Here is a 14,161-nt window from a genome sequence, read left to right as displayed (position 1 = left end):
TTATCAATAGTATCATCTCTTATAAATGTTCTAATATTATTCTTTCCCTGGGAAAAGTTATCGTGGAGACTTAGAGCCTCTCTGACTACTGAAGACAATCTGGATGTTTCATTACGATGTACAGTCTGCTGTATTTTAATGAGATATTTGGCTTTGATAACTTCAAGTAATTTTGTTGTAAAATCTTTAACGTTGTCTGGAAAAATACAGCTCAGTGCTTTCCCCTTTGAAGGGAACCATAAGTTTAGAATTTGGCTTGGCCTAGCATGACTAATTGAGAATATGTTTAAAAAGTAATTTACAACTGACTGTGGTCAGAGTATAGTACAAGAAAAAATTAATCCAATACTATTATATTAGAAATAAAATAATCTATATGTGGCCATGTAAAGAGGTAAGTTCTAATGGCTGTGTCCCATCTTATTTTCCATGTAGCATCGCTGCTTATCCCTGCTGGTAGACATCTCCCAAGTTTCACACCAGAAGACCTGGTATGTAGCTTGTCTCTTCATTGAAGGGTGGCAGAAGGTTGAGGTCAGGTGTAGTTCTCAGCCCTCGGCTTGAGTGGAGATGTAGAAAACCAGAAGGGCCAGCAGTAGTTTCTAGGCTTGGAACACCTGAGGAGCCCTGCAGCAAATGGGTCTCCACGTACCCTGGTCTCCTACAGCCATTAGCCTCAAGGGGTAACTACAGAGTGTGGGGGTTTAATGTGCGGTGTACCTTCATACCTGGTGCCTCTGAAGGGGAAACCTTTTCCCTGGTTTTCTTTTCTTCAATAGTAGAGTCATCTGATACTTTTCATTGTGTTTAAGTGTTTTTGCTTGTTTTTACTTTGATAAAAGTAAAAGCTGTTTCACCTTCTCAAGGACTTGGAGGCAGGTAATAAAATTATATGTTTTTTATGGTATTTATGGAAAATCAAGGAGCTTTTAGATAGGCACACTTTTCCACATTTCCTTCTCTTCCATGGCACTGATGGTAAGAATCCACGATCTATTTCACGCCATCTTTAGGTCCACGGACTTCCTTTCCACGGTGTAAGGCCTAGCAGGCAGCCATTCACCTTTACTCATTAAGATAACACCCTGTTTTTTACTGCTGAGTAATACTCTAATATGTGTATATTCCATACTTTCTTCATCCATTCTTCCGTTGAAGGGCATCTAGGTTGTTTCCAGGTTCTGGCTATTACAAACAATGCTGCCATGAACATAGTTGAGCATATACTTTTGTTGTATGATAGGGCCTCTCTTGGGTATATTCCCAAGAGTGGTATTGCTGGATCCAGGGGTAGGTTGATCCCGAATTTCCTGAGAAACTGAAACACTGCTTTCCAGAGTGGTTGCACATGTTTGCCTTCCCACCAGCAATGGGTGAGTGTACCCCTTTCTCCACAACCTCTCCAGCAAAGGCTATCATTGGTGTTTTTTATTTTAGCCATTCTGACAGGTGTAAGGTGGTATCTTAAAGTTGTCTTGATTTGCATTTCCCTGATCGCTAAGGAAGTTGAGCATGACCTTAAGTGTCTTTTGGCCATTTGAAGTTCTTCTGTTGAGAATTCTCTGTTCAGCTCAGTGCCCCATTTTATAATTGGGTTGATTAGCCTTTTGCGGTCTAGTTTCTTGAGTTCTTTATATATTTTGGAGATCAAACCTTTGTCAGTTGCGGGGTTGGTGAAGATCTTCTCCCAGTCAGTGGGTGGCCTTTTTGTCTTAGTGACAGTGTCCTTTGCTTTACAGAAGCTTCTCAGCCTCAGGAAGTCCCATTTATTCAATGATGCCCTTAGTGTCTGTGCTGCTGGGGTTATACGTAGGAAGTGTAGAGTACTTCCCACTTTCTCTTCTATCAGGTTCAGTGTGTTTGGACTGATATTGAGGTCTTTAATCCATTTGGACTTGAGTTTTGTGCATGGTATTACTCAGCAGTAAAAAACAAGGATTTCTTGAATTTTGCATACAAATGGATGGAAATAATATCCTGAGTGAGGTAAGCCAGACCCAAAAATAGGAACATGGGATGTACTCACTCATATTTGGTTTCTAGCCATAGATAAAGGACATTGAGCTTATAATTCATGTTCCTAGAGAAGCTAAATAAGAAGGTGAATCCAAAGACAAACACATAGGCATCCTCAAGAATATTAACCTTCATCAGGCGATGAAAGGAGACAGAGAAAGAGACCCACATGGGAGCACCGGACAGAAATCTCAAGGTCCAAATCAGGAGCAGAAGGAGAGGGAGCACGAGCAAGGAACTCAGGACCACGAGGGGTGCACCCACACACTGAGACAATGGGGATGTTCTATTGGGATCTCACCAAGGCCAGCTGGCCTAGGACTGAAAAAGCATGGGATAAATCCGGACTAGCTGAACATAGCGGACAATGAGGAATACTGAGAATTCAAGAACAATTGCAGTGGGTTTTTGATCCTACTGCACGTACTGGTTTTGTGGGAGCCTAGGCAGTTTGGATGCTCACCTTACGAGACCTGGATAGAGGTGGGCAGTCCTTGGGCTTCCCACAGGTCAGGGAACCCTGATTGCTCTTCGAGCAGATGAGGGAGGGGGACTTGATCGGGGGAGGGGGAGGGAAATGGGAAGCGGTTGTGGGGACGAGGCAGAAATCCTTAATAAATAAATAAATTTAAATAAAAAAAGATAAAAAAAATAAATAAAAGAGCCAGGCCTCTGCCTGGAAGTGACTGCCAAAAAAAAAAAAAAAAAAAAAAAAAAAAGATAACACCCTGTGAGGGTTTACTTGAGAATGACTCTGTTTTGATAGGAAACCAATGGGATGTCTCAGTGTTTGAAATTTATGGAGACATCCTCCTTTTCCTTGATTGCAGAATACTATTCTGTCAAAAGTGAAAACACATTTATAAAGCAAATCCTGAAAGAGCCTATTCCCCGAAGATAATCATTGTAGTTGTTTAGAATGGAATCACTTATTTCCTGAATGTGTAAACAGTAAAATTGCTCTCTTGGCTGTTCCTGTAATCTTCTCTTCTTCTCCTTTTCCTCCCCTCCCTTCTTCTCTTCCTTCCTCCTTCCTCTTTCTGCTTTCTTCTCATGGTCCTCTCCTTGACTAAGAAGAGCTCTCTTTGCTGGTAAAGTAAGATCCGCTGTAGTAGCTAAGCAATAGTTCATTGGTAGACATTTTTCTAATTTTCTGTTTTCCGCCTTTTAATATAGTATTTTATTTTTTATATTTGCACATGTCTCTTTATGAGATAATCAGATAAATTCCTAGAGGTTGAATTTTTGAGACACAAGCATGAATGTTTTTCATTTTGACATTTGCAAACTTGTCCTTCCAGAGAGTTGTTCTAGTCAGTGTGCATTCTATATAAATAGTGTCTGAGAAAAGCAGTTTTTACCACACCCTCAGCAACACTGCATGCTGCTTATGCCAAAGTAGAGCATAGCTCTTGTTTAAGCGGGGAAGAGTGACCACAGCCTCAGAACATGGGTTCAGGCTGCTGTGAATGATGTGTCTATCACAGAAATGTTTATGTGAGCTTTGATAATCACAAACAAAACCACACATGTGCTTAGTAAATACACGATGGACATCAGGCTCACAGGCCACAGCAAAGAAGTGACATCTCCATCCTAGGTTTTAGAGGTATTTGAAGACAGTCCTGGCTTCTGGGTTGGGAAAGCTAGGGACCTTTTTATAGATTCCAAAGACTCAAAATGCCAGTCAGAAGATGTTAGATCAGACACATAGGTGACTGATACATGGTTGTTACGGGGACTAAACAAATTCCAGAATAATTTTGGCTCTCAATCTGCTCCATTACAACTCTCTATAATAACGAAGTTCTAGATAGCCAATCAGTTTGCATAATCTTTGAAAGTGATTTGCCGTTTCAGGAACTTTAGTTCACACGTATCTCTTACGTTTTTGCAGCTCTGATAGACAAAAATGTTTCTTTGTCTCAATTTAGTGGGTTTTAGAAATCCTAGGTTTAATTATATAAAATTATATAGTATATATGAACTATTATATATACTTAAATGCAGCTAAAGACCAATTTAGAATCTGGAAGATCCTTGCAAACTATGACTTTTACACTTGGCCTCTGAGAACCAGTGGTCCAGGCATAGCTGTGCCCTGGACCAGTGTTATGGGAGGATGTCCATTCTAGTCATTACGATTTACTGGCCTCATGGCTAACTATTGCAGTGGAACTCCTCTTGCTGGAATGATATGAACCAAATGTTAACACGCTGCTCAGTCAGAGAACCCATTACTTAGCCTTAAATGTTTATTTATCTTTTATTTTAAGGGTACATTTGTCTGTGTGAGGGTATCGGATTCTCTGCAACTGGAATTACACTTATGAGGTGCCATGTGGGTGCTGAGAATTGAACCTGGGTCCTCTGGAAGAGCAGCCAGTGCTCTTAACCACTGAGTCATCTCTCCTGCCCAGCCTTAAATATTAAGTGTAGTCAAACTATGGTCTAGAGAATCATATTTTTGACTTCCTGTGATAGTGTGGCAAAAGACATAATTCTGGTCCTTTTATAACGTTCTAACAAACATCTGTTGTGCCTAGAACACCCCCAGCTGTGGAGCAAATTTGGCCTTTCCTGGCTATCCAATCCATGTTCCAGCAGGCGTGCCCCTGCAGACTGCGTCTGGTGAGAGCTGTTCTATAGATACTCATTTCAGCATGGACATTAAGTTATGTGATCTTTTAAAAAGGATTTGCTCTTGAGAATTTCTCATGTATTTTGATTGTGTTAACCTTTAACCACCCCATACTTCCTGAAAGGTTTTGTGAGTTTTAGTAAACTGTACGCTAGAGGGGATAGGAACCTCTAATAAAATGTTTAAAGTAGAAAAAATTAAATAGCAGTTGTGATTGTTAGGAAAGCAGTCACCACAGAATAAACTAAGCTGGGTCTGCCATTCCCAGTTCTCTTTCCTAAGAATTAGAGACTTAGTATACATTCAAATTCAATTCAAGTTAACTAGTTTAATTTAATTCTTTTTAATTAAAAATATAAAATTAGGGGCTGGAGAGATGGCTCAGTGGTTAAGAGTGCTTATTCCTCCAGCAGATCTGGGTCCAGTTTCCAGCATCCACCTGGTAGTTCACAGCCATCCCTAACTCCAGGACCAGGGGCTCTGCTGCCCTCTTCTGACGCACATGAGTGCTGCATGCACATGTGCACATACATCTGTGCCGTAGAATACACACTCATGTGCAAAAGTGAACCTTAAAAAAAATAACAAAATGCAAAACTAGGTTTTCTTTATTTGTGCATTTGTGGGGGTGAGGATATGTGTGTAGGGAGGTCAGAGGACACCTTGTGTGTGTATCTGTGGGGGTGGGGATATGTGTGTAGGGACGTCAGAGGACACCTTGTGTCTGTTGGTTCTTTCCTTCCACCTCATGAGTCCGGGAGGAACCCTCCTCAGGAGCCGCTTGAAGAGAGCACAGATGCAATGATGGAATGCCGCTCTGAGGCAGCTTGCTGTCCTGTGCACCTCAGTTTTAGCAAATATAAAGTGAAAGCGTGTGTACTGTTTTGTGTCAACTTGACACAGGCTAGAGTATCAGAGGAAAGAGCCTCAACTGAGGAAATCCCTTCTTGAGATTCACCTGTAAGGCATTTTTCTCATTTAGTGATCAGTGAGGGAGGTCCATGGTTGGTGGTTCTATCCCTGGGATGGTGGTTCCTTGTTCTGTAGGAAGGTGGGTAGAGCAAGCCATGGAAAGCAAGCCTGAGGACCTGAGTTTGAATCCCTATCACTTATGAAAAAGCCAGTGCTGTGCAGAACAAAGACAGGAGGATCATAGGACTTTCTGGTTGCCAGCCTAGCTCCTGCCTCAAGGAATGAGGCAGAGAGAGTGATAACTTGGGACACCGATGTCCTTCTCTGGGGTCTGTGAGCACACACACACTGCCCACAAAAGGAAGAGAAACACATTATACTTACCATTTTGTTTTCTCCTTTTTAAGGTCACCTTTACAAAGTTAATGTACCTGTTATGGTGACACAGACTTCTGGAAGAACAGATATTCTCCAGCACCCATTCCAGCAAGTCCTGCAACAGCTCGGGCAGCCTTCAATAATACCGAGCAGCATTCCACCATTGCACCCGTGTTCTCTTCCAGCGGCTCCCGAGAAGTCCCACAGACTGGACCCTGTGCTGCTACAGCCCACCATTCTGCGTTCCGCTCCGGTAGATAGGAAACACTTGGAAAATGCTACCACAGATAGGCGTGGGTTCCCTGGAAATGAGCATAGGACCATGCCGGAAGCTTTGCTGAGGCCACAGGAAAGCTCTCAGTACCTCGGCCTTCCTGGTGTGGGGTTTGCGCCTCACGTCACTCTAGCAGAGTCTAGCCTGGAGCCCGTCCTCGGTGTCTCAGCAAACATGACTCAGAATCTGCATGGTGGTCCTTTCCCCCAGGGTCCCCAGGGCCCTCTCCATCAGCACATGCTTGACGGGCAGCTTCCCGGCCTTAAAGACAGGATGCAAGGATGTGACTCTGGAAAGCAACTGAGGAGCACTGAGGAGCCCAGCAGCCCCCCTGCATCAGAGAAGGTAGAGTTCTGTGTTCATCTTCTTGATAGAGGAAATAGGTGGTGGCCTGTGGTTAGATTTTCTAGGCTTTTCTTTTGAGGTAAAAGATGAATCAGAATTATGTATGATTTTTTTTCCCATAGAAAATTGTTTCTTTTTTTGTGGTATCATGTTGAGTTTCACATGTCGGTTTGACTTGGGGAAGAGAGACGAGGTGAGTATGATAAAAATATTGTATGAAATTCTTAAAGAATTAATAAAGTATTACATTAAAATCAAAGGCAATTTCATTTTCTCTTTACAAACATAAACTCTTACAGGTAATTCCATTTATCCAGTTTAGTGTTTTATAGAAAATGAAACCTCGTGCTCAGATAGAACTCATCCCTAGTCCACTCATAGTCAGTAGAGTGGACAGTTGAGAACTATATGACATTTTATGTTCAGAATATTAAAATTTCTTTTTCCTTTATTTTCCATGCCTTTTCTTCTTGCTTCTTCCTTTCCCCCATTTTCCTTTCTCTCTCATTCCTTTCTTGTCTTCTTCCCCTTCCCCCTCATTCCTTTTCCTCTCTTCTCTCTCTGTCTCTTACATTACTGGGACCTCACCAGGGGCCTGGCAGATGCCAGGCAAGCATTGAACTGCATCCTCCTCCTCCAACTATTCCAGCTAGGAGGAAGATGGGGTACACTGTGGAGGAGGATGGGTACAGTGTGGAGGAGGATGGGTACAGTGTGGAGGAGGATGGGTACAGTGTGGAGGAGGATGGGTACAGTGTGGAGGAGGATGGGTACAGTGTGGAGGAGGATGGGTACAGTGTGGAGGATGATGATGAATACAGTGATGATGATGATGATGATGGGCACAATAAGGATGATGATGATGGGTACAGTGTGGAGAATGATGGGTACAGTGTAGAGGATGATGAGTAAAGTGTGGAGGAGTATGGGTACAGTGTGGAGGAGGATGATGGGTACAGTGTGGAGGATGATGAAGATGGGCACAGTGAAGATGATGATGATGGGTACAGTGTGGAGAATGATGGGTACAGTGTGGAGGATGATGAGTAAAGTGTGGAGGAGGATGGGTACAGTGTGGAGGATGATGGGTACAGTGTGGAGGATGATGAGTAAAGTGTGGAGGAGGATGGGTACAGTGTGGAGGAGGATGGGTACAGTGTGGAGGAGGATGGGTACAGTGTGGAGGATGATGGGTACAGTGTGGAGGAGGATGGGTACAGTGTGGAGGAGGATGGGTACAGTGTGGAGGATGATGGGTACAGTGTGGAGGATGATGAGTAAAGTGTGGAGGAGGATGGGTACAGTGTGGAGGAGGATGGGTACAGTGTGGAGGAGGATGGGTACAGTGTGGAGGATGATGGGTACAGTGTGGAGGAGGATGGGTACAGTGTGGAGGAGGATGGGTACAGTGTGGAGGATGATGGGTACAGTGTGGAGGATGATGAGTAAAGTGTGGAGGAGGATGGGTACAGTGTGGAGGAGGATGGGTACAGTGTGGAGGAGGATGGGTACAGTGTGGAGGATGATGGGTACAGTGTGGAGGAGGATGGGTACAGTGTGGAGGAGGATGGGTACAGTGTGGAGGAGGATGGGTACAGTGTGGAGGAGGATGGGTACAGTGTGGAGGAGGATGGGTACAGTGTGGAGGAGGATGGGTACAGTGTGGAGGATGATGAGTAAAGTGTGGAGGAGGATGGGTACAGTGTGGAGGAGGATGGGTACAGTGTGGAGGATGATGAGTAAAGTGTGGAGGAGGATGGGTACAGTGTGGAGGAGGATGGGTACAGTGTGGAGGAGGATGGGTACAGTGTGGAGGAGGATGGGTACAGTGTGGAGGAGGATGGGTACAGTGTGGAGGATGATGGGTACAGTGTGGAGGATGATGAGTAAAGTGTGGAGGAGGATGGGTACAGTGTGGAGGAGGATGGGTACAGTGTGGAGGAGGATGGGTACAGTGTGGAGGATGATGGGTACAGTGTGGAGGATGATGAGTAAAGTGTGGAGGAGGATGGGTACAGTGTGGAGGAGGATGGGTACAGTGTGGAGGAGGATGGGTACAGTGTGGAGGATGATGGGTACAGTGTGGAGGAGGATGGGTACAGTGTGGAGGAGGATGGGTACAGTGTGGAGGAGGATGGGTACAGTGTGGAGGAGGATGGGTACAGTGTGGAGGAGGATGGGTACAGTGTGGAGGATGATGGGTACAGTGTGGAGGATGATGAGTAAAGTGTGGAGGAGGATGGGTACAGTGTGGAGGAGGATGGGTACAGTGTGGAGGAGGATGGGTACAGTGTGGAGGATGATGGGTACAGTGTGGAGGAGGATGGGTACAGTGTGGAGGAGGATGGGTACAGTGTGGAGGAGGATGAGTACAGTGTGGAGGAGGATGGGTACAGTGTGGAGGAGGATGGGTACAGTGACTGACTGCAGTCAAAGTATTCTAAACTATTTTGAGAGTTACAGTGATCACTGTCGGGGACAACTTGTTCTGTTTTTTGAACATTTCAGATCGTTTATAACACTTATTCTTTTAGAAAGTATGCTTTTAATTTTGGTATAAATAATTAACATTAAAATGTGAATTTTTGGTAGTTTTCTTATTTTTTCCACATAATACATACAATTTAGTAACTAAATACAGGCAAAACTCAGAAAGAATCTGATATTTGGTTTTGAGGTAGAAGTAGCTAAGTGTAAGCTGTGCTTTCTTCCTTTAGTAATTTTGGAGACATTTTCATCCTGGATTATGAATGATCTTTGCAGATTTGAGGTGTGATGATCAAGAATTTAGTCTATTTTATTAGCTGTTGTCATGTATTTTTCTTCTTGGAGAAAGTAGCTTCATTCAGGAATATTAATCAAGGATAATTTATGGGTCTCTTGGAAGCATAATAGGTTAAAATTCCAGCTTGACTACTTATAAGCAAGCAATGGAACTTTTCTTTCTGAATTCAGGGATGGTTTGTAACCTGGGTGTAATACAGCCACATAGATCAGTGAAGGCATGGGCAGACTTAGCTTTCTGGTTGGACTGTATTATGCAGGATCCTGGTGGTGGGTTAGTCAGCAGAGCTGGACTGCTCAGCAGCACGCTACCTGGAGTGGACGAATGCATGGTGCATTAGCTGTTGCTGTGTCGTCTTCTGACTTCTAGAGACCTGTGTAAAGAGAAGCCCAGCCTATTCTTCTATTGCTCAACACATCACCATTTGTCCATCCATCACCTTGAAAGACAAGCTACAGCGTCTTCCTGTATATAATGGACCTTTGCTTCTCTGCCAATTTCTTTTTTAAAAATATTTATTTATTATGTATGCAATATTCTATCTGTGTGCATGTCTGCAGGCCAGAAGAATGTAGAAGGAGCTGCGGGCCTGCTTTTCGCCTCCTAGCTCCCGGCCACCGGCTAGCTTATGCCCGGAAATAACAACACACAAATTGTATTCATTCAAATACTGCCTGGCCCATTAGTTTCAGCCTCTTTTTGGCTAATTCTCATATCTTGCTTAACCCATTTCTAATAATCTGTGTAGCACCACGAGGTGGTGTCTTACTGGGAAAGATTCAGCATGTCTGACCTGGCGGCTGGTTTCATCACATCTGACCCAGAGAGGAGAGGCATGGTGATTGCCTCACTTCCTCCCAGCATTCTGTTCTGTCTACTCCACCCACCTAAGGGCTGGCCTATCAAATGGGCCAAGGCAGTTTCTTTATTAACCAATGAAAGTAACTTCTCCATCAGAAGAGGACACCAGACCTCTTTACAGATGGTTGTGAGCCGCCATGTGGTTGCCGGGAATTGAACTCAGGACCTTTGGAAGAGCAGACAATGCTCTTAACCACTGAGCCATCTCTCCAGCCCCTGCCAATTTCTTATTTATTCTTCCTCTCATGCCTAATATTTTATTGCCGACACCAAAGATCACTAATTCTTTTAATTTTATACGTCTTTTTCTTAAAAAATTACATTTATTTATTCCTCCTGTGTAGTGATGAGGTGAGCAGGTCTGCTTTTCATTCCACCTGGCTCCTGCATGGTTAGCTTTACACCTTAAATAATAACACACAAATTGTATTCTTTTAAACACTGCCTGGCCAATTATATCTAGCCTCTTCTTGGCTAACTCTCATATCTTGCTTTAACCCATATCTAGTAATCTGTGTAGCACCACGAGGTGGTGGCTTACTGGGAAGGTTCTAACCTGCGTCCATCTTGGAGAGGAGAGCTATGGCGTCTGACTCACTTTTCTTCTTCCCAGCATTCTGTTCTGTCTACTTCACCCATCTATGTTCTCACCTATCGGGCCAAGCAGTTTCTTTATTAATTAACCAATGAAAGCAACACATAGAAAGAAGACCCACCTGCATCACTCCTGCTGTGTGTGTAGTTATGCAAACCATAGTGTTTAAGTGCAGGTCAGAGGACAACTTTAAGGAGTCAGTTCTCCCAGTTTTTTGAAGCAGGGTCTCTCATGTTTCTGTGGCAGGGCTGTGTATAACAGGGTAGCTGGCCCACAAGCTTCTGGAATATAATGCTGTCTTCACCTCTCATGTGGCCATAGGAGTACTGGGATTAGAGATGCGCACCACTGCCTCTGACTTTTGATGTGGGTTCTGGGGATCTAACTCAGGCCATTCGGCTTGCAACAGCAAGGGTTCTTCCCTGCCAAGCCATCTCACAGACCCTGGACAGTTTCTGAATCTCTTCAGGAACCCCGTCTACTAAGGAAAACCGTTTAGACATTTTTTTTTCATATTCCTCAGCCATACTAAAGTCTTCTGTGCTGTGTGTGTTAGTTTTGACATAGTTATGTTGTTCCCATGGTCAACATGCTTAGATTAGGAAACATTTAGGAGACTGTTGAAGTATGTTTCTGGGTGTGTCTATGAGAGTGTTTCCAAGGAAAAAGATGTTCTCTGCATGTGGCTGGAATTATCTAATAGGCCAGGGAACCAGATGGAAAAAAAGAGGAAGAAGGAAGCCCAGAAACAGGAGTACACTTTCTCGGCTTCCTGCTGCCAAGGTGAGCAACTTCATCCAAACCCCATGATGGTCTCCTTCATTTGAGCAACCTCATCCAAAGCATACCCCATTGCCATGATGGTCTCCTTCATTTGAGCAACCTCATCCAAAGCATACCCCATTGTCGTGATGGTCTCCTTCATTTGAGGCCAAAACCAACGAACTCAGAATCTGAAACCATGAAACAAAACAAATGGCTCTAAATTGTTTCTCTCAGATATTTGTCACAGCAACAAGGAGTCTCAGAAACACATACGGCACACAGGAGTAGGGTGGCCCAGGGTGTTATTGTCATAGGCAGCTAACATGTAGCCACTGTCACCATATCATGATTGATCAAGACTAAGTTTCTGTTAAGAATAAGAGACACAGCTGGGTGGTGGTGGTACATGTCTTTAATCCCAGCACTTGGGAGGCAGAGGCAGGTGGATCTCTGTGAGTTCGAGGCCATCCTGGTCTACAAGAGCTAGTTCGAGGACAGGCTTTAAAGCTACAGTGAATCCCTGTCTTGAAAAACAACGATAACAACAAAAGAATAAGAGATGTTTTGTCCTGCCCCTGTGAGCAACTGGATTGTACAGAATTAAAGCTGAAGATGGCAGTGATACCTAATTCTTATGTTTTGTGTTTATTGCCCTGTATTTTGACGTTCTATCCTACCAGCCACTGGAATAGTGTAGTTATTTCTGAATTGTAATGGTTGGAAGTTGGACTTGGCAAAGCTTTATCTTAAGGAATCCCATCTTATTTGTTTATGACATAGCCACAAAACCCACACACACTTTAGTCACCTTTGCAAAGTGGAAGATCTTGGTCATTGAGCTGCTGGTTTGCTCTACAGAAGGGAGGCTGAAGCAGCCACCCCACTTCATTGCATCTTCTTGCAGCTAAACTGCTGACATTTTCGACATTCACACAGGATTCACGAAGGAACCGGCACTGACATTCCTTTAGCATTCAACAGGGTAAAATTGCCATGTGCTTCTGAGGGCAGCTGGCCTCTGATTCTAGTTCCCATCAGCACACTGACGTCATTAGACAATTCCTATGCTGTGAGCCTTTTTCCTTTTCTAGCTGGAGACCCACTTCTTTGTAACGGTGAATGTCTTGTACTTGGCAGGGCTTGAGATCCTGCAAACCAAGGCAGCATCTGCGGATGCTTCCTTCACAAGCAGGGTTTCTCTGCTGCAGTAGACGGCTTATGCTGTGGGTTCCAGCAGGTAGCCTGTATTACTGTGAGGCCAAAGCCAGTCATTCCAGAAGTCATGTCTGCTGACTTGAAGACGTTTCAGTCAGTTTTGAATTATTGTTTTTTTCCAATGCATGTATCAAAAATGTAGACAAAGTATTATATTCTCCTTTCTGCAGGATTTTTCCATCTTTCAAAAGAAAAGTGCTGAAGCTCCTGCTTAATGTTTGCTCTTTGGGGAGGGAAGGACAACCCCTTCCTAACATTTCTTCTGGAGGATTTATTGGCGTGTGGTTGGCTATGTGAAGTCCTAGAGTCTTTCTGTGCACCATCCTTCAGGATTCATTGTGAATACTGTGGAACATCATTGGCTCTTTTGGCTGTGCGGTCAGGAAGACATCATAGCCAGCAGCTATGTGAACTTTCCAGTGTTTGCTTCTGAAGACAGAAGTTAGAAATGAAAAAACAAAACTGTTGAAGTCATTGATAAGAAATTTGAGTTTGTAATATTCCTTTTCTCTCTGAGTAAAAAAAGTTCCCTAGTTTAAGAAAAATAGGGTCTTATTTTAATTCAGTTCAGAGTCCTGGAGAGAGGAACAGGGAGGGGGGAAAGGAAGTGAGAAAGGGAGGGTGAAAGAAGTGAAGAGACTGGGGGGAAGGGGTCTGGGGAGGGGAGAAGAGGGTGATACGAACATTGCACACAGCCAGGGAAAGATCAGAAGAGGATGTTTGGTGTCCTTCTCTATCTTTCTATGCCTTGTCTGCTTCAAACAGGGGCTTACTGAACTGGGAGCTTCTGGTTTTTCAGCTAGCTGGCTAAGCCAGTGAACTGCTGCCTCCACTCAGCTTGGGGTTACTGGCTTGAGTAGCCACAACTACTTTCTGAAGGGTGCTGAGGATATGAACTTAGTAGCAGCAAGTACTCTTACCACCACTCTTTCCACCAAGCCAGTTTCCCAGCCCAGTCCTGGGATTTGTCATACCACTTAGTAAGCTGGTAACTCACTGAACAAAGTCCTGTAGGGGCTGCAGTTCATTTTCTACAAAAGATATTTGTAATTTAAGGTTTCCTTTTTGCTGTTAAAATGAAAAGCCACATTTGGCATTGATTCAGGACTAGGACTGACTCAGCTACTTCCTTTTAAAAAGTCAGATTCATTGAGGTAGAATCTAAATACAATAAAATTCACCTCTTTTGGTGTACAGTGTGAACTTGGGCAAACAGGCAGTTCTACAAAGCAAGCACAACTGTGCTCGGGAACCTTTGCATTATTCCCAGGAATGCTTTGGTGTGTTTGTAGTCAGTGCCTTTCCTCTGCCCCCAGTCCCTGAAGTCCTTCACTGGGTCTGCTTTCTTTCAGCATGGAGCTGCCTTTTCCAAAA

General features: G+C 43.8%; 1 protein-coding gene across 2 annotated transcripts in view; it reads left to right on the top strand.

The window, feature by feature from the left end:
* The window catches only part of Gtf2a1l (general transcription factor IIA subunit 1 like), a 43,437-nt gene that overhangs the window by 17,320 nt on the left and 11,956 nt on the right, over window positions 1-14,161 (top strand). For both annotated transcript variants that reach the window (XM_041630470.1, XM_041630469.1), the window contains 3 exons: window positions 436-491; window positions 4,563-4,647; window positions 5,977-6,566. In XM_041630470.1, coding sequence (XP_041486404.1) covers window positions 436-491; window positions 4,563-4,647; window positions 5,977-6,566 — 731 coding nt within the window. The remainder of the gene's footprint in view (window positions 1-435; window positions 492-4,562; window positions 4,648-5,976; window positions 6,567-14,161) is intronic.

This window comes from Microtus oregoni, unplaced genomic scaffold (genome assembly GCF_018167655.1).
Source record: "Microtus oregoni isolate MIOR12 unplaced genomic scaffold, Mior012 000034F_ref0000314, whole genome shotgun sequence".
NCBI lineage: Eukaryota > Metazoa > Chordata > Mammalia > Rodentia > Cricetidae > Microtus > Microtus oregoni.
Note: the sequence above shows the minus strand (reverse complement) of the source record. Positions and strands in the feature narration are given on the sequence as shown.